This window comes from Poromitra crassiceps (genome assembly GCF_964638095.1).
Source record: "Poromitra crassiceps genome assembly, chromosome: 10".
NCBI classification, from domain to species: domain Eukaryota; kingdom Metazoa; phylum Chordata; class Actinopteri; order Beryciformes; family Melamphaidae; genus Poromitra; species Poromitra crassiceps.
In genome coordinates, this window is record NC_139631.1 from 27733054 (window position 1) to 27758188 (window position 25135).

The 25135-nt window shown below is 42.6% G+C and overlaps 1 protein-coding gene across 2 annotated transcripts in view; it reads left to right on the forward strand.

Annotated features, from left to right (window-relative positions):
* edil3a (EGF-like repeats and discoidin I-like domains 3a) overlaps positions 1-25135 on the forward strand; it is a gene marked incomplete at its 3' end in the record, with an annotated part of 167521 nt that overhangs the window by 77041 nt on the left and 65345 nt on the right. For both annotated transcript variants that reach the window (XM_083644447.1, XM_083644448.1), the window contains exon 4: positions 4049-4162. In XM_083644447.1, coding sequence (XP_083500573.1) covers positions 4049-4162 — 114 coding nt within the window. The remainder of the gene's footprint in view (positions 1-4048; positions 4163-25135) is intronic.

The window sequence follows — 25135 nt, forward strand, 5'->3', positions numbered from 1 at the left end:
TCTCCTCATCTCTCTTCTCTATTTTATTTTTTGCTGGGTGGATTAACCGCATTCCCTGAAGTAATCCCTTTTCTCCCACCTGATTTACCGACAATAGACATCTTTTAAAGTCTTACTTTCCCAGTGCTGATCTTCCAGGGGCTGATGGCCTCCCACAAAAGGGAAGCCAATCGCAAGTCTGGCTGTGTTTTCCTCTCCCCATGGTATGTTGTGCTTCAGGCTCGCCCATTTGGCTTCCCTCCGTATTTGAGCCCACTGGTGGCTTTGAACAAAGCAGGATAGGAAGTTAAGATAAGAAAGAGCAACAACAGCATCAGTTATCCAGGTGGCATGAAATGTAGTGGTGCCAATCTAGTGCTTTGTGCAGAATAAGCTGTTGCTTGCTTTTTTGCTCCGGGATTCGTTTTTTTTTCTCTCTTCTGCCTGTTCCTGTGATACTTGGTGAACAGTCAGGATAGAGACTAGCAGAGACTAGCAACCTGTGAGCTGTTCATATGGGATTCAAATCAACAGTGTGATTTGTGACATTATGTTAAGAATATTCACAGGCACTGAAGTGTCGATATTGACGCACATTCAGTTGAGTCAATGGCCCTTAGATCAACACATGTGGATAAGTGGCTGTACAGTAACCTGGGCGTCATTTTCGACCAAGCAATTGACCAAGCAATGCACCCGGACAAGCATGTCAAATCCCTCACCCGCACCGGTTTCTTTCACCTCAGAAATATTGCAAAACTCCGGTCCATCATATCACACACCGAACTGGAAATGTCTGTACATGCCTTCATCTCATCCAGACTTGATTACTGTAATTCACTGTTCACCTGCCTGCCACTGAGGTCATCCGACCAGGTGCTCCTGGCGGTCCCCAGGACCAAACTAAAAACAAAAGGGGACCGAGCCTTTGGGGTAACGGCCCCAAGGGTCTGGAATGCCCTCCCCCGGCCCCTGGCCCCGCGAACCGTCCCAACTGAAAGCCTTTTTAAAAAACAACTAAAGACTCACTTCTACAGACAGGCTTTTAGCAATCTATAATCAATCACTGCTTTTATTTTTTACTTGTCGTATCTGTTGTTTTATCGAATGCTTTTATTTCACCTCGCTGGTTTTTTAACTTATTATCTTATTGCACTGTATTGTTTTGTCTTGCCTTGCTTTTCCTACCTATGTAAAGCACTCTGCATTTGTGCTGTGAAGGGCGCTACTGTATATAAATAAAGTTTTACTTACTTACTTACTTACTTACTTACTATAAGAGTGCATAATCACACTCCAATTTGAGCATTCCATGCAGGCAATTAGCAAATTATTCAGCTCTACATTGTGTTGTTTTGTATGGATATGTTCTGTCCTTAATCATATTATTATTGTTGTTATGGTGGATAGGATAACAACTGGTGGTTGGTGTGGATTCAAAATCCCAAAAGCTGAGGTGTTTAGTGATTATTGTTGTCCTCAATATCGCAGGCTCTTGTTGGCATTTGTCAGGTTAATAGTTCTTAACAAGATTGTCAGGCCCCTCCAGCTAGAATTAATTAAAACATAATCCCTCTTGATTGCAATAACCTCCCACGATCAAGATGTTTGTTTCCCCGCTGACAACAAGTGCTTGTTTGTTCATTCCTGTGCTAATAATGTGTTGTCAGTAGTCGGCTATTCCAAACGGACTCATTTGACTCATGCTGACCTTTCTTCTGGATGTGTAATTAGGTCTGGTCGTCCTGTAGCAGCTCCTCAGAGCAGAGCACAGTCACAGCTGAGGCTGCAGGGTAGAAAACAGCCATGGCTAAATGCTCTTTAATTTGAGCCAGAATCACATTTAAGACCTTTTATTTGTTTGTACATCATAGCCCTGCGGTCAGCTGTGTTACGTCAGATTCTAGTGACAAGCAGACAGTCATAGGACTGCAATAATAAAGTAATAAACCAGCAACTAGTCAAGTAAGTCCACCGCATTTATAATAGATTTTGAGTTAGAAGCTGTTATTGAAATTTAATAAAATAGAACTGACCAGATTAAGAAAAATAAATGCTGTTTGTGGTGCCCCCTATTGCTCAATTTCAAAATCCCTTCAAATGCAGGCATGATGCCTTCCCTCCTCTCAGAAGCATACATTTCATGATTATTGGACAACATGTCATGGAGTTAAAAGCAGTCCCACAGCCTCATTGATGGCTGCAAATATGTGTTTGTCAACAGGCAAACTACAGCCGTGATCAGCTCTTTTTTGCTCTCTGCAAAGCAAAAGTCTGGGTGTTGGTGTCCTACCCTATATAACTATTTTCTTCAACCTTTCATGCAGTGATGGGCTGAAATGTATATTTTATATACATTTGCTATACAGTACAGTATTTTACGGCTATGCCAGCATAGCAGAAGAATAACCAACAGTAGGGATCCCCTATCCAATCCATCTGAAGCTGGGGGGGCCTACACACGCACGCACGCGCACACACACACGCACGCACGCACGCGCGCGCGGACGCACACACACACACACACACACACACACACACACACACACACACACACACACACACACACACACACACACACACACACACTCTTGGGAAAGGTTCAGATCTCATTTTCATCCAACACATTTTCATATAGCTGTCTGAATGTGGATTGGTTGGGTGAATCACCAATTTTTATTTTTTCTATTTCTCTCATTTTTTATTTATTTATTTTTATTTTATTTTTTATTCCCCCCCTCCCCCGCTCAGCTGTAGATTAAAGATGGTACTATGCTTCTAGTCACAGCACCTCAGTGACCATTATGTGTGAAGAGCATGACTACTGTGCAGTATTTCTCTGGAGAGTACGGCATCATTCCATGAAGATATACTGTACTGTATTTTGAGATATTAAAAAATGTGCTCAAGTGAATATTATATTATAGATCAAATCTCACCGTAACAGACTTACTTCAATCATGTTTCACTTTCTTAAGCTTGCCAAATCTCAAGCCTAGTTACATATTCATAACATCAAAACGTGGAGATGTGTTTGTGTGAGTCACTGAAGATACAGTAGGTGTATGTTTCAGTGAAGGATTAAGCCTCTTAAGGCTGCCATAGGAAGTTTGAAACAGTAGGAATCTGTTAAAAAATGTAAAAAAGTTCACCGGCTACCTTTTCCTCCCTCCCCTTCTACTCCATCCCTTTAATCTCCTTCCTTCAAGCGTACTGATAATGAAATGGAGTTCACATGGGGGCGATGGAATTGGGGGTCTTCCACCTTCTCTAATTGGTTGGATGAATCTGTCAGAGCAGAGGTGTTTGAGAGAGTAATTACAGAGCAAAGGAGGCTACACCAGATGCTAATTCTGCAAGAATGTCTGATATTGGCAGCAAATGGCTTGTAACCGCTGACAAGCGCAATTCTGTTTCACATAATTTATACTTATGTCTTTGTTTCTCTATATTAGAGGGAACATAGACTAGGAATCTTGCCTCTATATGGGTATGTTGTCAAAATTGTAGAGATTTCCCTATACAATCAATTCTAACTTCTCGCTTGTTACAAGACCAACCTATCAGCAGCAGACATTTCTCAACATTTCTGACCAAAATCAGCAACAAATAGCCATCTGTATCAGACAAATGGTTGTAATTGTTTTTGAAATCCAATCACGGCACATCATTTACTGCACAATAAGACTGCTGCATTGTGGGATTTAGCAAAATAGTGTTTGATTTGCAGAGCAATAAAAAGACAATTGTGTATAGTTTGAGCGCTCTCATTGTAAAGCATAATTATGTACAAAGAAAGTAGCTAGGTTAATTATTCTTAACAATCCCAAACTTAAGCCTGTGTGTTCTAGCATTAACAGTCTCTCAAGGAGCTATTTGATTTATTAGTTCCAAAAAGCCAGTGTCTCTGTGAAAGCTTCTATGGGCAGAAAGAAGCAAGTAACAAACAGAGCAAATTCAATAAATGCTCCCCACCAATGCATGCTAATGAGGAGGATGAGGTCTTTCTAATTGCCTACATGTCTGCTTCAAAGAAATGAATGGTCTTTTTTTTCCTTGGCTCTTCTAGATGTTAACGAATGCGAAAGGGACCCGTGCAAGAATGGGGGCATATGCACAGATCTGGTTGCCAACTACTCCTGCGAATGCCCAGGAGAGTACATGGGGAGGAACTGCCAATATAGTAAGTGCTACTGCGTGTTATTTTATCTTTATCTTTGTCTTTTTTTAACAACCCGTGTGATTTCTTCACCAGGTACACCTGCTGATGCAAGTAATTACTAGGGATGGGTATCGTATCGATACCGATACCGGTACCGGTACCGGTACCGCTTATCAATACTGTCAATAATTTGGGGCAAAGATGAAAGACATGACATGAAAAGAGGTGAAAAGTTATTTTGTTGTTAGGCTCTACCCCCATCTCTCTCTCTCTCGCTCTCTCTCTCTCTCTCTCTCTCTCTCTCTCTCTCTCGCTCCACGCCTGTGACTCTGTATGGACCAGCGAGCTGGGGGAGGGGCCTACGTTGCAAGGCTGAAGATCTCTCGTGCGCATAGTGACATCCCGTCCACATCCTGTGACAGAACGGACGGACACACATGTCACTTACATAGAAGCATACGATAGAAAATACAATAGCAATACCGTTAGTCCAGAAGCTTATTGATACTCCGGTACTGACCAATGAGGAACCGGTACCAATTTAGAACCGGTCCTCAGTATCCATCCCCAGTAATTATACAATGGGTAGCATTATCCAAGCTACCTGATTGATCCGAGAGTAATTCAAATGATCTGCTGGTAATTCCTGAAGCACTAAACTTGTTGGTAACTTTATGGTTAGTTACCAACTCTTGTACTCATCGGACAGCTAGTCAACAATCTTGTTACAGTGGACTCCTCACAGTGATCACTTTGGGATGGGTCAAATTGAACACTATAAGTGGATGAACATTATAACAGATTTTTTTCTGTCCTAATTACCACCTAATTGCCATTTGTATATTTTCTTAAATGAATACAGCACATGAAGGAATGAAACGGACAGCTTCACTATTTACTGAATTCTATTGACTTTCAAAATACATACAGTAAGGTAGCCTAGGCCTCCAGCTGTTGTCAAACACAGCGGTCTCGCATAGACAGACAGAGAGAGACGCCGCGATCTCTCCATATACAGACAGACATGCACCAAGTACCGCTGCTGCATCTCGTTGGTTCATTTTTGACAGCGTGTAAGTAAAAAGGAGAAGAGAAAATAAGGACTGTAGTTTTAAACATTTTTTCCATGGTTCTCATGTATGAGAAGACCCAAAATGATCACTGTAAGCGGACTCATAAGGATGTGTATCGGAATGATTCTGTATCAAGCTTTTTGGTCCATTTAAGCTATAACGGTGATCGCTGTAAGTGGAGGCCACTGTAGTAGTATATATATATACTACTTTGATGAAGCATGTCAGACAGTACACATGTTGGTAAGTGGTAAATACCCTTGAGGACACTATTTGCTGTATGATGATGATGATGTGGTTAGATATGGCAGGGGGAAAAACGGGCTATCAAATAGCTCGTTCTCTCACTGTTCATGCAGAAAGCCACAATTCACTTGCTCTTATTTCTAGACTCTCATTAAGTTGTACATGATGTCCTGACTGTTCAGTATGAATAAAAGAGTCCCATGCAGGAGGTGCAGACATACATACCGTATGCTTACTAATGAGATTCATCTAAGGAGGATGTATAAGTCTAGGAGCTGCCATGCGCTCACTGCTCACCATTGCATTTAGAGTACTAAATTGTTCCATCAAATCTAGAGTGGCGATATGGAAGGCAAGTAGGTGTTAGCAAAATCTGGGAGAGAAAAAGGTTTGAGGGTGGACTATAGATGCATGATACATTTCAGAGAGAGGAAGATAATACAGGGTGGGAAGGCTTTCTCAGTGGGTACTGTGTCATATAACATCAGCCTAATGTTTCACATTGTGTTAACACAGTTTGAGGTTGAGTTTGAAAGCGGTACTTGATTTTAGTCCACGCAGTCTCTCGCTCAAGCGCTCCGGAACATGGCCGCACAGTTTGAACTGTATCAGAAATGTTCCTTCTCAACAAGGATCCCCTGCTTCTGCCTTGTGAAATTGATCAAAGTTTGACTGAAAAGATGCTAGAGAGCAGACCCCTCCACACCACCGCCATTAATGTGTTCAGGCAAAACCCTGATTCTTTTTTTATCGGCCCGCCATTATGAAATACGCTAGAAACATCTCTCTTGCAGAGCTGTGAGAATGAAACAGCACAGAATGTACTGAAATATCGCTTGGTTATATTGTTTAGTGACACATTAACGTAGTAGAGCCTTGAAGCACACAATATAAAATGAGTACAGAAAAAACACTCCTTTGAAGCAACTTTTAAAGTTCAGACTTTTCATCTATACAATTAAGACATTGAGCCTGTGGAGTGTTTACACTCTGTAGTCTCTAACATCTATGCATAATTGAATTCATAAATTAGAGCAAATGTTGTGTACCAACATCATTAGCGTTGTTTTTAGCTTATTTATTTTTCGTTTAACACCAGGACTCATTGTTCACACTCTTGATTGCATTTTGTTTACATAAGATGTGGCAAACTAAACAGGTTATATTTATAAAAGCTGCATCAGAGGATTGGATCACACATTTTCCCCCCCACTCTCATTACTGTCAATTTGACTCCAGCCTTCAGCATGTAAATCAGCAACACCCTGTTATTATCTTATTATAAATGGTGGTGAGTGGTATTGAGTGGTATCATATTACTCATATCAGTTAAATATTACATTACTATTATATTATCATATAGTAATTAGGGGTGTCACGATACACTCAGTTCACGATATGATAGGATACACGATATTGGGTTCACGATAACGATACGATACGATATTTTAACAATACTTTTTTGCGATCGATTTGTAAGTTGAGGGGGCATCCTCCACGCTAATTTGAGTAATTTCACCATTTTCATCCTCCGTGTCTGTAACGTCCCTCGTCTGTTCAAACAAAGCAATGAAAAGGAGAGCGAGCATGCAATCAGATGCAGATCAGTGCCACCATGTTCAGCTTCTTTTTCTCGCGATATGAGATTTCATCTCAACGATACATATTGTCACGTTTTGATATCGCGATATATTGTGGGACGATATATTGTGACATCCCTAATAGTAATGCATTCCAGTAATATCACTTTCCGCCTCTACTAGTATCATGAATGACATTTTCAATTTCAGTAATAAAGTTATCTAAAGACTATCTTACCCCATCCCTACACTGTACTTCATGTACATCACTATTAGTTGCTGTAGGGTAATAATAAACAACAAATACATGTTTTTTGTTGAGTAACAAACCCAACTCTAGTGGTGAGAATTAGAGAGAAAATACAAGAATATAAAATAAATGCTAAAGCATGTTTAAGCAAACACAATAAACCCTAAAACACAATCAAACCTCAATAAACATCAAAACATTGAGATGCGGCGGAGTCACAGCCACTTTATGCCAGCATGCCCTAATGTGTTTGAAAGCCCACATGGCTGTATAGAGAGAGCTGTTCTCTCACTCTCCTCAGAAGTGGCTCGCTTTTTACAAGGCACCAGAGAGCTCAAAGGGCCTTCACTTGTTTATGATGCTGTGGGGAATGTTGTCTTCTCACTCGAGGAACATATTAGGATTATTGTATCAATGGACTCTTGAGCCCTCAGCCAGCGCCCAAATTGCTTTGTTAAATACATTTATTAATTTGTTTTTCTCACCAACAAAGTCTAGCGTAAGTGCACCCCAACTGGTCGCAAGGGCAACTTGCCACATTTTTCTATGCCAAGGCTCGTTGGCAGACTACTGTCTTCCAGTTGGAGGTTTTGGAGTAGGTTCTTTCATCTATTTCTTTGTAATACATCAGTCTGTTAACTCCCTATATGGGCTTTTGTTGTAGTGCCGATCTCCATTTCCATTTGGCGAGTTAAAGCTGCACTAGGCAAGATTGTTATCTCAAAATACTCTGGTGTTATCAGCCTACAACACAACACAAAGTGGAGCTCCAGAGAAGAGCATCACTTCCCCTCTGATGTGTTTGTACACTGTAGATTTGTCCTACATGCATTTACCCAAATTAAATTCTGATGCTGTATGTTCTTGGTGTGGACACCAGAGGGAAATATGTCCTTGGTCCATGGGAAGTGATGAATCAACACTTAAGAAGACCAAAATCCAGTGTTTGCTAAACAGCAGCGTGCTCCAAACCTGGACTCAACAACGACGGTTGAATCCACTACAAAGATTTTCCAGTTAATTAGTCTCAACGCCAGACCCATGAGAGTTCTTACGCTGATACACTACGTTACTGCATGCTGCAGATTCCTCTCTGAGACACTTCTAGCTCCAAACTGGTGTCGGAATCCTGGCCAGTGATTGGTTCCCCCGAAATCCTGGGGCACCAATCAGTCACGACTGTAGCGATCAGGCGCGCCCACCCAACCTGACTCTGTTGACTTTTGAAAATGAACCACTCTCTCATTGATGCTACGACCTGGCTGTCTGTCATTAAATTTTGACCCATAGACCCGCCCTCAAAACACCAGCTGTGCCTACCAAGTGGCACAGACTTGCAGCGATTCAACGTAATATTTGGTCTGGAGCGAGACTACCAGTTATTAGGACATTGCAGTGCAGTTAACTGTCACATTGCATGATTTCTGGGTATGGCCTTGTGCAGTTTTATGTTTTCTTTAATAACACCTGTTTCCATTTTCCAAGGATATATACTGTATATCCTCTTCTGTCTTGTTCCTTTAGCCCACAGTGTTTGTGTGGGCAGGTTATTGCAGATCAAGTCGTCAGCACATACACTCTCTGACTCTACCAGAGATGAAATCAGCGTGAAAATCTGATGCAAAAGCAGTAAGCTTTTCGGGCATCGGCTGTCTGTTCAATCCAAATGACTGACTATCCTGCTTTACGGAAATCATTAACACCTCCAATTATGGATTCGCACAATCTCACAAAAGTGAGATACAAGTTAAATCCAAGTTAAAGTGCATTTATTTATATCGCACTTTATCACAGGCGCATCTCAGAGGATATCCCTGCATACTGTACCATCGTATCCAGATTACATATCTGTCAAGTACTGTAACATAATATTTGGCACAATCTGGCTCGTCCGTCCTACTGACACAAATGTGGGATTGTTGTTGCTGTAGCCATCCAGACATATTCTCACGTTCAAACACCGTGGTTTGACACTAATGAGGATTAAATGGTCAGTGAAAGATCCAGTATTATTATTATCATTATCCAGTATCCAGTAGTAGGCATGTTCAGGGTGGATTAGGAGATGGGTGTGACCTTAAAGTCCTCTTAATATCCTTAATATCCTAGAAACTTCTCCACGTGCATCACATGTTCATCTATCAAAAACACACTGATGTCTCAGTCACAGTGTGAACTTCTATTTTTGGCCAGTTAGGAAACATGGGAACGTGTGCAGGTCAGTTAGGAAACATGGCAACGTGTGCAGGATGTACGCACAGCATTAGCCCCAATGAGATCTGACTTGGCTTTGAGATTGGGATGTGCAAGCCAGAGATGCTCAAAAGTAATTTTTTGCAAGTCAAGTCTCAAGTCTTTGAGGGGCAAGTCCAAGTCAAGTCTCAAGTCTTTGAACTTCGAGTCCAAGTCAAGTCTCGAGTCTTTGAGGGTACGTACGTACGTTTGGGCATATGTATGTATGTATGTATGTATGTATGATGTATGTATGTATGCATGTATGTGAATAAACACTTCCGTCCACGTGCCTGTGCATGGTGTCACGCACGCACGCACGCACACACGCACGCACGCACGCGCACGCACACACACACACACACACACACACACACACACACACACACACACACACACACACAGGTAAATGTGAAGTGCAACCAGCCTCATCTGTCACCCATAGCATAGGTCTATTGTAGAGCTAACGTCTACTTGTGTGCTTATTATTCTCTCCCTCGTCCCTTTTTCCGCCGCACACTCATTAGTATTGCTGTGCTGGCATTAATTTCAGTGGCTCTCTAATGTGTTGAGGCTGTAGGTGGGGCTTGTGGGAGATGGATTCAGCTGTCACATCATGGTAGTGGTGGCGTTAGTGATGTGTGATGTATGCACAGGGGCCAGCAGGCCAAGGCCCGGGGGCTGGCTGCCTCTGCTGCTGCCACGGACGACTGGCAGACAGCTCGTTAAGACTGCCCCATCGTCGCCGCAAGGTGAGAAGGACCGCAGCTTTGCAAGTGTCTTGACACAACATCCAGATAGAATATCTTACTCTACAAGAGAGCTGCCCAAGAGGTAACCGTATAGAAACATTAGCCTGTGTTGTTGGAGGACTGTTGGTCACCAGGTAACGGTATAGAAACATTAGCCTGTGTTGATGGAGGGCTGTTGGTCACCAGGTAACGGTATAGAAACATTAGACTGTGTTGATGGAGGGCTGTTGGTCACCAGGTAACAGTATAGAAACATTAGACTGTGTTGATGGAGGGCTGTTGGTCACCAGGTAACGGTATAGAAACATTAGACTGTGTTGATGCAGTCTGAACAGCAGGCTCTAACAGCCAGACAGGACCAGACATTCAGTTTAATTTCCACAAATTACTGTACATAATGAAGATATGCTCTTGTGCACTTGTGCCAGCATAGTGTACTGTATGTGCTCCCTAACATTATTGAAACTCCATGATTTCTGAAAAGTATGCATTGATTCAGGAATGAAAGTAAATGGCCAATATTATTATTATTATTATTTCTTTTTTTTTTTTTACCTTTATTTAAACCGGGGGAGTCTCACTGAGAGCAATGCTCTCTTTTTCAGGAGCGCCCTGTTCAAATTCACACACACATTCATACCTGGAAGCTGACCAGTACAATGAGGGAAGGGCAAGACCCATATTTATCCTGCCGGTCCCAGGGATTGAACCGACGACCTTCCGGTCACAAGCTTGGTTCTCTAACCTTTAGGCCACCACTGCCCACTGCCGCTTGGTGTGGTGAGAACTAGATAGGGAACAGCCACAGTGTTCCAGTTGCAGGTGCTTCCCTTTGGCACCAGTCTGCAGCCCGTGTTGCACCACGTTCGCGCTGGCTGCAGCACCAATCATATCTCCTGCTACATTAGCTAGAAGTTATTAATGATCAATTATTTTTAGTACAGAAAAAACAACAGTAACATTGCAATTCAAGTTCCAGCAGTATACATCTCTCAACCCCCCACTTATTTAGAAGTTGCTATTCTGTCCCTACCTTATCCACCTAGGCCTATATACAGTAACGAATCTAACGTTAAACATCGGTAGCATGTCTTGAAGTTCATACTATTTGAAGTCAAGGTAAATAACAAGCTAAAAAAGCAATATGTCAGCACCCTTATTTCTCAGCACTTTCTGCATTATTTTGAAAAGCATGGAAAATCAACAGGGGAGTGAGCGGGGCCAGATGATACCTTACTTCCGTACAATACTTCCATGGCCTATATGCATTATGCACTAATCACAACCAAACTATTCATCACATAAGGCACATGAACACACTGACTACATTTTCTAGCCAATTCGAAAAGGTAAAAAACAAATTGAATGTGCTTTTCTTGTCAGTCTCAGCAGGTGTACAGTAAAGCGACATTCTTCTAGGTTCTGATGTTTATAGAAACTAAATGGTGTGAACACGGAACATGTTTTTCTTGCAGACAGAATTATTATTATAATTATTGAGGCACCTCTCACAATGCCCAGCTTGAGCTGGGCATTGTGAGAGACTTGCAGGTCACATCTGTCTTCAGTTGGAATATGATATATGATTGTTTTTGGACGTACTGAGTCACTGCGTGTCAGTGAGACGTGGGCCTGGGAATATAAGCAGCGGTGCAATAGTTTACAGTACTGTCTCTGTTTTTTTGTGGATTGCTTTTGTGTTTCCGTAATTATGTCCATGAAGAATTAGTGATAATGTTGAGTGATTTGTTTGTATATGTGCAGAAACCATACATATACTGTACATGTAAAGTTGTTTTCCCCCCAGTATTTAAGATTCCCTCTGAGACAAAACTGGACATGAAACTGAAGAGTTATTGGACATGATTTGCCATAAAGGACATGAATATACAGCCCCCAATCTCAGAGGATGAACACAAATGTGACAAAAATATGACTCGAAACTCAATCATGTCCCTTTTTTCTAGGTTGATTGACAAACTCCACCCATTTGGCACCTCTGAAATACCTAAACAAACACTCTGGCATTCTCAATCAGGCTAGCTATTATACTGTATGTCTGGGCTGTTATTTATATTTTTATTTATTTTTTATTTTTGGTTAAGCTAAGGGTTTACTGTGGGTTAAAAGCAAGGTACTATCTGAAAGCCATCTGAAATCTAGGGGGATCCCTCATTGAATTACACCACCCAGGTTTCTATATTTTTTTTATCCTTGCCAGGAGTTTTTCCTTGTTTTCACTGAGGGTCTAAGGTCACTTTCACACATAAGCTGGTGGACTCGGTGCGATTCGGGGGGGTGAAGTTGCAACATTGTTTCACTTTTCATTTGGTCTGGTTCACTTTCACACATGCAATTTGCCAAGATCACCAAACTTTCTGAACAATGTCACGTGGTCGAAACGGTCACTCGTCTGTTGGACAGAATATAGAGGGGAAATCTCTCCTCTTCTGCTGCCTTGCCTGCTGAGGGCTGACTGAACAATACATACTTTGGTGTTACTATCAAATAAATATTTTACAAGAATGCGCCGAATATGAGCAGCAGATGAGGCAGCGACCTGTTGGGTCCAACATCATTCTGCAGATGAGACGAGACGAGCGAGGCAGCGCGGTGCGCACCGACCCGTGTGCGCGCCGCAGTGTTTGTTATGCTTCCTTCTACCACCTTCTACTCATGATGCACTGCCTTTCCTATATTTGCTCTTGTGTTTGGTTCGGTTTACTTTCACACCACAAATGAACCATGCTAGAGTTCACTTGCAAACGAACCGAGACCCACGTTTTCCAGCGGACCAGAGTTCCGCAACAGAGTTCGTTTGCGCTTTCACACCACCCCAAAACGAAGCGCACTATCCGAGGAAACGAACTCTGGCGCGGTTAAAGCGGACCAAACAGCTTATGCATACATATTATTACGTATGTGAAAGCGACCTAAGGTTGGTGCTGGTTAGACTGCTCTAGGCTAGGTAGGCTTGTTATGTCTTTTTGTATTTTTTTGTCTTGTACTGGAATGAGGAGACAGTATTCTTTTTGATCCTAAAACCTGGATCGTTTATTCCTTCCTCACAGTAACATTACATAGTTTGTACTACCACGCTAACAACAACTCTCTGGGCTAGAACCCGGAACTACTGAAGTCACACTCTTACTCTCGTGAGGCCCGTCGTCTAACCTCAATCTTTAAAGGGCCAGCAGACATTAACGTGAATGTCTCTCTACAGTCCTTTGTGCAGCCGCCACAGTCATTTGTTTTATTTCCTTGCATTTTTGTTTGCATACTGTAGTGTGTATTGTATCATTTGGTTTGTGATTGCCTGTTGATTAGTTGGATCTAGCTAGCCTCACTCTCTGTAAAGTCCTTTGTGACACGCTTTGTGGTGGTATACTAAAGCAATAAGCACCAAGAGGCCATAGTTTGCCGTGATTTTACAACAGCCGAGGGGCCTTCTTCTTAGGCATGATGCGAAGCGGAGGGCTTAAAAAGCCCTTAGGCGTTGTAAAATCACTATAAATTATGGCCTCAGGGGCTTATTGCTTCAGACCAGAATGGCTGCCAAGCCAGATAGAGACGCAGCAACACACGGGCGCTGTTTGGCGCAGTAATACTGTGATGTGGTCACAGGTGTGTGTTTATAGAGTATTTTACAATGGCTCAGCCAATCATAATCAAGGAGCGGAACTATCCATTTTATAAAGTAGCCTATAAATATCAATGCATGAGGCTCCGCCTAGACATGAAGGCTCTAAGCTAGCAAATGCAAGAGTGTGTGCATAGTACAATACAATCCATCTTATAACTAGAAGGCACTTGGAGAGCACAAACCACCGCCAATGCTGAGCAATTTTACAACTTGCTGTTACACCCACAGGTATCATTCCTATCACTTAAATTACACCCACAGGTACATTCCTATCACCTAAATATCACTTTAATTTGAATTGATTTCTTGGAGCAGTAAACATGCCCTTAGGATTTGGAATCAATTCTCTATCTCCGTTAGTGTCATTGTTGTGGCTAATTGGCTATAAGAAGATAATTGTCTTTTGTGAAAATCGCAGATCTGGATCAATACCAAAATCAAATCAATTGTTCCTTATCCAAAATACTATCTGCCCAACAGGTTTCATGACATTCCGCACATACTGTAGGTTTTGGAGATGTCCTGCTGACAGACAGACAAACGAACAGATCTTAACCTCCTTGGCGGAGATGGAAAAAGAAACGTAATGGTGCACTTTATTCATTCTGTGCCACATGTTTCAAGGAAAGGCAGCCACACAGCTAGTAGGCCTATGAATCTTCACTGGCCTCACGATTCGATCCGATTACGATTCATCTGTCAACGATTCGATTCGATTCCACGATGCATCACGATGCATCTCGATACAGCTCAAAGTATCGCAGCTCCAAGTATCACATCCTCAATTTTCTATATTATTACTGCACATGGCTACTTTTTCATCAATAAATACAAGCAGTCAGATAAATATCAACTCCCTTTTTCCACTTAGAAAGTGCTTTCAAATCTGAACGTCAACATAAATTTAAACATAAACGATTCAGCAATTATCTGCAATGATTCAATTCGATGCATCGCGGCACGTCCACATCGCGATGCATCCATTAAACGATTCATTTTGACACGCCTAACAGGTAGACACATGGCCAGTGAATATGAGGGATTAGACAGAGGATATGTGGAACTGGGAATTACGCTCTCCCAAACCTCCCAAACGGGTTTACCTCATCTCAAAATGGAAGGCAGCTTCCTCAAAGCCATTATCGTCTATAAAACCATTTGTGAAGAGAACTAAATGAAGTTGATCACACTTCTGTTGCTGAACTTCCCCCCTGACTCACCAGCAGCTCCTGCAGCACCAAACCCACCTACAGTGTACACCGCCCTCTCACCAGTCTGGAAGGGGTGAGTCACTTAGTGAGGCCAGAGTGACTTACCATACTGGAATATATAAACACATCTCTGTCAGTACAGACTCCCCCACTTCTCTCTCTCTCTCTCTCTCTCTCTCTCTCTCTCTGCTCTCTTCCGGCCTCTAGTCTATCCCTATAGACTGTCCTCAGACATTACTCACTGTCTCCCCGGCTCCCTGTTGCCTTGAACCCCACTGTTTTAGCAGCTGGATATGTCGTGCTAGGGTTATTCTCATTGTTCCATTTTTCTCTGTCTCTGTGCTTTCTTGTGTGGTGAAAGTAGTCTCACAGCTCTCAGTGGTGCCAGTTTCATTGTTTGCTGGTGTGTGTCTGTGATTGTGTATATCCGTAGTGTACATACACACTTATAGTCATGTGTGTGTGTGTGTCTGCGTGCGTGCGTGCAGTGTGTGTGTGTGTGTGTGTGTGTGTGTGTGTGTGTGTGTGTGTGGAATACTTTGGAAGAGGTGTTTTGCGTAAATGGTGAAGACTGCATCACAGCCTCTTGATGACTGTTGCTCCAGGCTTCCCCTGAAGGCTGGGCTGCACTGGCACCTACAATTGGCAGGAGTAAGCAATGCCTCCGGCTGATATATTCACTTGATATGTCCTCGTCCGTTGGGTACACTTCCAAAATCCCCCAGATTTCCTCCACACTTTTTGGTTCCTTAGGTTCTGTTTCCATTAGAAGTGAACAGCAGGAACTGTGATTCGGGGAATTCCCTTCTACAGTATATCAACTCCATTTTCCTCCACCGAGTAAAATTGGATCTAATTAAATATAGCATCCACAACGATCTGTTTATTGTAATGAGTATCATGCCACCAAAATAAAAATTTAACAACAAACTGTAAGTAAGAAAATGTGCTGGCATCTCTGATGTAAAACCCATTAGTGCTCCGTGGCTGCACATTAAATAAGCTGCACATATTTGATTTTCGCTTCTCGCTCCGGCTTTATGCTTAACCTTAGCATTTTCAGCTTTTATAGAGAAATAAATGACTGCAATCTCAGGTACTGTACAGCTTTTCTCTCCAGCGCTCACTGCCTTGCCATTACAGAGGTTGTTAAAAAGTCCAGCAAACTCACAGTGGTGTTCTTTCGACACATAATAAGCTCCTATATTAAGATTGTCTTCTTATTGGGAAAGGCTATTTACCAGATTTTATTGCACTGCAGATTTAGCCAGCTGCCCTTGATATTGGATTCTGCATGTTTTCCAGTTAACTAAAGGAAAAATGTGCAGGGTGTACTATTCAAAACAATCACAAACTACTAGGGGTGTCACAATATATCGTCCCACGAAATTTCGCGATAGTAAAACGTCACGATATGTATCGTTGAGATGAAATCTCATATCGTGAAAAAAAAAAAAAAAAAAAAAACATTTTTTTTTTTTTTTTTTTTTTAAATAGACAAAGAAACGTCTTTGTTTGTTGAAGTTCAATGTGTGGAAAGTAGTTCAGTTGAACAAGTCTCTGAAGAGACACATGAGAAGTTATACAGGAGAGAAACCATTCAATTGAGTTTCTGGCAAATCTGTTTACTTGACAGGAAAAACTGAAGATGCATAAAAAATAGACTAAGAAAAGTCTTGTTGTTTGAGTTTGAAGAAAAACTGAAGATGCATAATGAGAATTTATACTGCTGAGAAACCTTTTAGTTCAAAGTAAATCTAAGTGACGGTGTAACTCATTCTATTTCAAGATAAGCCTTATCTCCAATCTCATGTTTTTTCTAGTTGTTATTGTAATAACAATTTCCCACAACAGCATGTTTTGTATTTGTGCATTTCAAATAAAATACTACTTTTCCAGTCATATATTGTCATTATTCAAGTTTAAAAAAATATTGTTAACACATTGAATGCCAGCCATGTTTTCATTCCTGTAGGTAAGTTGTGCCAGGGGTGTTTTTGACGATTCTGGCTCATTTTAGAAGAGCCGAGGATTCTTTTCTGTTAAGAATTCATGAACACCAATCATCTAAAAATAACTAATAGAATGTGTGCTTTCTCTGTCTAAAAGAGTTAGTTTGCAGAGTTAGTAGTTATGTAGATATTAGCCGTTGAGTACAGCATGGTTTCAGCGTCTGGAAATTTATTCAGAGATAAATGGCTTTTTGTGAAACAGTCACTTTAACCATTCATTTTTGGCATCAGTAAGACCGTCAGACATTCTAAACAATAGTTTTGAACAGTAATTTCCTCCATAACAACAGGAAACACCCCTCTCATTCAAACTCCTCCCTCCGTGTATCTTCTCCTCCTTCCTCCTGGCTTCAGCGGGCGTGTCAGAAGCGCGTTGTGCTGCCTGCCTGTCTGTCTGCGTGCCTGCCTGCCTGTCTGCCTGTCGGGCAAGACGAGTCTGAAACGGATTACTGTAAAATCGCGTCGCCATTTCCTTGAATGGCTTTCTCCCGCGGTGTGTGTGTGTGTGTGTGTGTGTGTGTGTGTGTGTGTGTGTGTGTGTGTGTGTGTGTGTGTGTGTGTGTGTGTGTGTGTGTGTTCGCGCGTTGCTGCGCGGCTCTGGGGGGAAGGGATCTCTGTCCGTTCTGTGTGTGTGTGTCCGGGCTTTTCCGCGGGAGGCGGCTGGTTTTGTGGCTTTTGGGTCCCGTGGCTGTGACTTCTCTCGGTCTCTGTCGCCACTTAGTGGTCGGTAAAATAGATTACACGCATGCTCTTGCTCCAAATAGTTATCTGGAAGATGTAAAAGGGGTTGATTGATGTCCCACCGTCAAAAAAACATGTAAGACGAGTTATTTCGGCTCTGGCACTCAAGCGCTGGATTATGTAAGACGAATTATTTCGGCTATGGCACTTAAGGTGTTAAAATCGTATCGTATCGTATCGTTATCGTGAACCCAGTATCGTGATACGTATCGTATCGTGAACTGAGTGTATCGTGACACCCCTACAAACTACTCACCCTTCTTACAACCTCATCCAGCCTCACGCCGAATATGCATCAGTTATTAAAATGTTTTATTTATAATGAAGATTGACCTCGGACCTACTCAATCACACTCCATTATCCCTCATCCACACACTTTCCCTTCAACTGGTTTTTAATAATCCCAAAATGCTGCAGTATAATAAATGAGATGATGTGTTTTGTTGTTCTGTATGCTTGACGTGTTATTCTCCTCACCCAGCAGCCACAATATTATCCAAGACGGTGAACAGATGACTCATAAAATCTCTCCACTCCAAACCTTTTGTCATCTCAGTGAGTGGTTAGAAGTGTTGTCTGTGCCCACAACTGAGAGCGACATTTACATGCACTCGCATTATTTGCCAAAACACTCACAGCTGGCAAGAAGGTAACTAGCTCCACATGAGTATTCACTTCTGTCTTGTGTGTGTGCGTGTGTGTGTGTGTGTGTGTGTGTGTGTGTGTGTGTGTGTGTGTGTGTGTGTGTGTGTGTGTGTGTGTGTGCGCTTACTGTGCTTTTTCTTGATACTCTATTGATCCTCAAAGAAGACAGTTCCGTTCGCCCCCTCTGGGAGATCAGAGTGTAGAGTTTGGAATGTCAAATTCTTCATGGGGGCTTCAACTAGAGGTCTGCTACCCGACCCGGCGGGACCTGGGACCTGATGGTTGGGTAGGGCCTGGTTTCTAAATAAACAATTAGGGTTCGGGTCGGGTAGGGCTTGATTGTCTCAGGGCCGGGCTAGGGCCTAAATTTTAGGCCCGTGCAGTAGAGATGCACGGATGAGCTTTTATGCCATCCTAATCCGCGTGTATGCATGAACCGTCCGCCCGCCATAAATCCGCGCAAATTATTTCATACTATTTATAAATCCGTGCCCGCCATGCACCCGACATTTCACAACACTATAAACGGAGCGAACTTACGGTTTCTGCTGCCGTTGGTGCGATCGCTGCAGTCCAAAACTTCCATGCTGTATTATGTCCAGTCCACCACTTGCCCTCATGTAGTTTACTCGGCTAACGCTATAGCTTTAAGTTTAGTTTACTGGATTGCCTCATTGTATGGGAAAATACGAATGCGTCTTCTCTTCAAACACGTCTTCAGCGGAGACTCCTTTTTGAGCACATGGCTATTGTTTTGTTTACGGCCGTGGGTCCTTTGGGGGATCTACAATAGGCGACTAAGAATGTGCCTGACGAAAAATGTAGCTTAAAATACGTTTATAGACTAGAGAACGTAATTCATATTATTTTTCCTCATTAATGATACATCGTTTCAACCGCCCGCAACTAGGGATGCACCGATCGATCGGCACGTGACCGGAAATGGCCGATTTTCACGTGATCGGCCTCGATCGGTGATCTGTTCCGGTCACTCTAAATAGCCGATTCTGTGAGCCGATTTTCACATGACGTGCGCGCACCCCAAAGCACCGAGACAGGCACCCAGCCACCACGCCACACACGCCAGCAGCATACCTTCCTCGTTGTGGATTTTTTTCACCGTCAGTGAAGTAGACAAAGCTCGCAGTTTGTCACACATGCAAGTCGAAAATAAGCCGTGGAGACAGAGATGCGGCCGAGTCCCGCTCGGCTGGAGTCCAGTCAGAGCGGCTCGCCGCACCTCACTGGCCCCTCTCTCTCTGCTCTCTCTCCCCGTGAAGCGGTGCTCCAGCAACCCGCCACCGCGCACAGCCGGCTTGGCGAGGTGAACGCGAGCATTGTGTCCAGCGCCAGCAGAGGCTGTATCATGTAATATCAACAGAGAACCGAGACACGAGCTGAGGAGGTAATCAGGCGTTACTCGGAAGAGACAGGAGAATACACAGGTGCAACGGCCAATATAACCATTCCCCGACCTGCATTCTCCATTCCACATCAGCGCTGCTGCCTCAGACTGTCACTCATGTTGCAACGTGGTGGATACAGGAGAGACTATTTGTTTCGTATTGCAAATAGAGCGACATGAGAACGATGGACATAATAATAAAAATGCATCGGACTCACAAGTGTGCAACGTTTTCTGTGCGTGATGATATTTTTTCGGATGGCAGATAAAAATACGCATACCAAACTTCGGACTGTATGTAAACTCCGCCTGATATTCAGACTGAAGATCGTTACTGTAACTCATAAACTAATTTCCCCTCTACTTAAGAGGACTGGTCTGGAGCCAGGCTATAAACTCCTTGTCCATGGATCATTTTGATGTTCTGTTGCACCTGTTTTCTTTTGGAAAAGTAAATGCATGATAGCTGTGGGATATAGGCTATTGGATTTAATTTAATTTTTGTATTCATTGTATTTGCACAAAAAAGCTCTGTCCATTAGCCTAAACCTGGAACACTTTTATTTTGAGATGTGTTTGAGTGAGATGGTCCTACTTCATGCAAATTATAAGAATTGTTTATTTGTTTATTTGGATCCCCATTAGATCTAAGAATTGTTCTATGAATCTTAATTTTCAAACAAAGTTACAAAAACGTTTGTGTAAGCTGTCAATTGTTGTTTTTAGAAAAAAAAATCGGAATCGGCAAAAATCGGTATCGGCAAGTCAGACTATTCAAAAATCGGAAATCGGAATCGGCCAAGAAAATGGCAATCGGTGCATCCCTACCCGCAACCCATCCTCTATTAATCCGAATGTTTATTTTTATGATCCGGCCCGCCCGCGGGGCGGGATATCCAGGGTCAGCGCGGTTATAACTGCGGCCCGTGCATCACTACCGTGCAGGGTTCTAGCTTGAACCAAGCTTCCGGTTAAACGATGGTCTGCTGCCCCCACATGCACAGCGCTAATTAGTTGCTTTCTACCAATAAGAGAGCAGCACAAAGGTGGAATTAGGGAAATGTAATAGGCTCTAAGTAAAGGAGACACTACATATCCTTCATAAAGGTCACAAGCAGATTTTTTTATCCATCCATGTGGCTCTCTTCCCTTTCCTGGTCTCGAAAACTCCTGCTGCTCCTGCCGCAGTTGGTTCAGGGATCGTCAAATATGTCTCATTCACTCTTTATACTTATTATATCAAATCTTATACAGTACAAGTTATTATAATGGATAGTCTTATTACACAATCAGATAAAGCATTGCATTTGCATACAGGGTCTCCCTCGTGTTACTAATGCCGCAGTGTGCCACATAGTTAAGCCTCTTTTAATGCAGCTTGATCTCAAAATATCTACTCTATCTGCATGTGTGTGTGTGTGTGTGTGTGCGCGTGTGCATGTGTGTGTGTACACATCTATTATCTTGCATTTCCACAGTACATACTGTACAATGCTGTTGACAGCCTTAAACCCTGAGAATACATTTTAATACATTTAGATTGAATACATTTAATTAAACACTTGTCACTCATAAGCTGTCTGATTAACTCTTTTGGATAATGTACCAATGTTAACTTGCTGCAAACTGTCTAGCAGCATATCAGCTCTGTGTCGCCTCTCATCCCTTTTTTCTTACTGCTTTCACCACTGTTCAAGTCAAGTTGTACTTTATTGTCAATAATCCCTTCCTCACGGGTGTAACACCTGCACTGATGGGAGGTGGCAGTAGGTAAGCGCGCTTGTTTCTTTTCTTTTTAGTCCTTCTTGTGGTTTCTCCTTGTTTTCATCTCACCATGGTTTTATGCTTCTATGATTTTATGTTTCTTATGGTTATATGCTTTTATTTATCTTATTATTTTATTTTATTTTATTATCTTATTTCACATGATAGTGCAATAAGGGTCAGTGCAATATGGGGGGTGCAATTTTTTTTTCTTGCCTAAACAGGCACTGCCTGTTCAACCCGGGTTCTGTGCAATGTCTTGTTAAAAGGCTACTGTTGTCTGCTGTCATGTTGTTGTTGTTTTCTTTCTCTTGTTGGTATATGTTTTGCCGATCGACATGCTGTAATATACTTTGTAGCCCAAGACAAATTTCCCCTCCGGGACAATAAAGTTTATCTGATCTGATCTGATCTGTCCACAAGGGAAATTCACTTTGTTAAGGTCAGTACAGCGAAACAAGACAATATATAAAAAAGTAGATAGGATCACAGCATACAAAATATCACACAAAAAATACATATATGACTCTAAAAGTTCTAAAAGTTCTAAAAGTTCTGTGCACCTGTATGCCTACCTAAAAAAAGAAAAAAAAGCGGGGGGGGGGGGGGGGGGGGGGTAGCACACAACAGGGCCAGGTTTTCCTGATGGAGGCGGGCGGGGGGGTTAGCGGGGGCTATGTTTGTTAAGGAGCCTAATAGCAGAGGGGATGAAGCTGGCCCTCCCCCTGTTAGTTTTAAATATAGGGGCAGCATATCTCCTACCAGAGGCCTACCAGGCAGCCATGTTGACGAGTGAAAAGAACTACAAAGACCATGTACCCACTACTTGCCCAGACGTAAGCCCGCCTAAGGCTGCCGCTGATTCATCGAGCCGGCCATGGTTCGGCCAATCATCTTAACTGCCTGTGCATGACAAGATGGATTACGTCGAGAGAATCTCTTTTGATCTCGCGAGGTTATCCATCTTGCAAGCAAGGTTAGCTCTCTACGTGGCAAATATAAAAGCTGCGGAGGATGGGAGGGGCTACGTTCAAGTGCCTCAGCCTTCGTAGAAGGTAGGTCCGTTGCTGGCACTTTTTGAAGACGATTTGTGTGTTGTCATTGAAGGTCAGCCCGCTGTCAATGGTGGTCCCGAGGTACTTGTAGCTGCTAACCCTCTCCACAACCTCTCCATTGAGTTTCAGCTGTGGGACATGATCGGCCTTTCTCCGGAAGTCTATGAGGAGCTCCTTTGTTTTTCTCGCGTTTATCTGGAGAAAGTGCTCCTCACACCACTGGTGCAGATTGTTTGCTTCCTCCTCAAAATGGGCGTGACTGTTGGAAGTGTCAACTAATGCAGTGTCATCTGCGAACTTCACCGCCAAGCTGAAACCATCCGAGCCCCTCAGACTGTTGGTATACAGGGCAAACAGGAATGGTAAAAATACTGTCCCCTGGGGGGCGCCGGTGGATATGAGCACGACAGGAGAGGTGGAGCTGTTGACTTTGACAAACTGCTCCCTTTTAAGGAGGAAGTCCAGTATCCAGAGGATCATGTGGGGATCCACCTGGAGCTCTTGCAGTTTGGCACAGAGAATGTGGGGCAGATGAAAAATCCACGAGCAGGATCCTGGTGTATGTTGCTGTGACTTCCCTGTAGGGATGCTTGGGATTTGATCGGGTATCATGTAGCCAATACAGATCAAACAAAATAAGCCTATTAATCCTATTAATATTGTTATTTTAATGTGGAGAAAAAAAGCATATAACAATAAAAGCTAGTGACATTGCAGTTACAGTACACAACTCTGCAAAACAATGTTTTCAGGTTGGAGTCATAAAATATGCAGTCTCGATTAACTTTTGATGCCAATGTGCTGCAACTGTTGAGAGCAATAATTGAACTCCAATTGAACTGTTTAGGATGTGTTTTCTTGGCACACCTTTGTTGCAGTTTAATTGAGTTGGTCAAGGAATCAGCACCTTGGACAGCGACGCCACACAGGAGCGTCTACATGCGTCATGCCACTGATTCTACTAATCCAGCAGCTCACCTGTGAGCTCATCAGATAGAGATAGAGCAACGCTGAAACCTAGCTGTGCCTCGTTGTTCCAATTCCCTTTTCCTTTGGATTTATTGCTTTATAGGAATACTTTATAGTATTTTTGATAATTGCAAGATTGATTGATTGATTGATTGACTTTATTTGGTGATGTCAACAAAACAGGGCACAAATACAAAAACAGACAATCACCGAGGATAAAAACACAATAAAGCCCAAGGCTTATTTCCATTGCGGTCCTCTGAACATACAGTGAAACATAAAAGAGACAGACATGAAACACGGATGGGTATCACCGTCAACACTCAGATTAAGATTAGTAACATTATTACTAGTTTGAAAAGTAATAAAGGCACACTTCAATATTTTACAATACATATACATTTGTTGTTATATGTACAGGAATTACAGACATAAAACACATACAAACAACAAGAAGAAAAACGGGGGGGGGGGGGGTTGTGAAGGGGGTGGGGGGTTTGCAAGAGCGGGGGGATGTTGCTGAAGGCGGGGGGGGGTGGGGTTTTAGGGAGATCAAGTCTGAGTCCTGATATTCGCACCACAACCTGGTCCTCCATCGCCAGTCTCCACAGCCTCAGCTATCATGACTATAGTTCTTCTCATGCATATCATCACATCCCTATTGAATCCACCCTGAGCTGACAAAATGTGGGGCGCTTTGATAGCAATCCAGATGTTTTTCTGTGTAAATGAGCAATTCCGAATATCTCATTTGGCTAGCAACAAAGGCTACTTTGTTAGGCTTTCCTTTTAAGACAATGATACATTTGTATGTTGTGGCACGTATTGTTTTTATCTGGCATATATATAAGCCCCCTTTACATTTCTACACACTTAAATTTCTCGTGATTTTTTTTTATTATTCGATTTTTATTATTCGATTTTCCGATGATCTTTTTTAACAACTTGTTGAGCAGCACAAGAAACCTTTATATCTGAAAAAACATTGGCACAATGTGTTTTACCACAGGTATGTCTATTAAAATGCTCTCATTGTGCCTGAACATGCCAATTAGAATTAAGAGGGGGGAAAACAAGCAGCTCAAAGGAGAAGAAAACAGGGCAAGAGTAGATAGGTCTTAAAAAAGATTGGTGTCACGCCTCTCCACTCTTTAATGCTGCAGCTTTTAGGATCTTTAAATCTGCTGCAAACCATGCTGACTTTGGGGATGATGCTGGCCAGAGGCCATCACAGCTGCTGCGTGCGGCCTGGCTTTCTGATGGAAGTGATAAAGAAGCACCCTATTGCTCCCTGGGATGTGGATCGCGTGAAAGGCCAGAAGAGCCCTCATCAACTGCCGTGACGTGACTCAGTAACAATGGAAGTGAGATAGACAGGGGTCAGGGTGAACTGATCTCGAATGACCTCAGAGAAG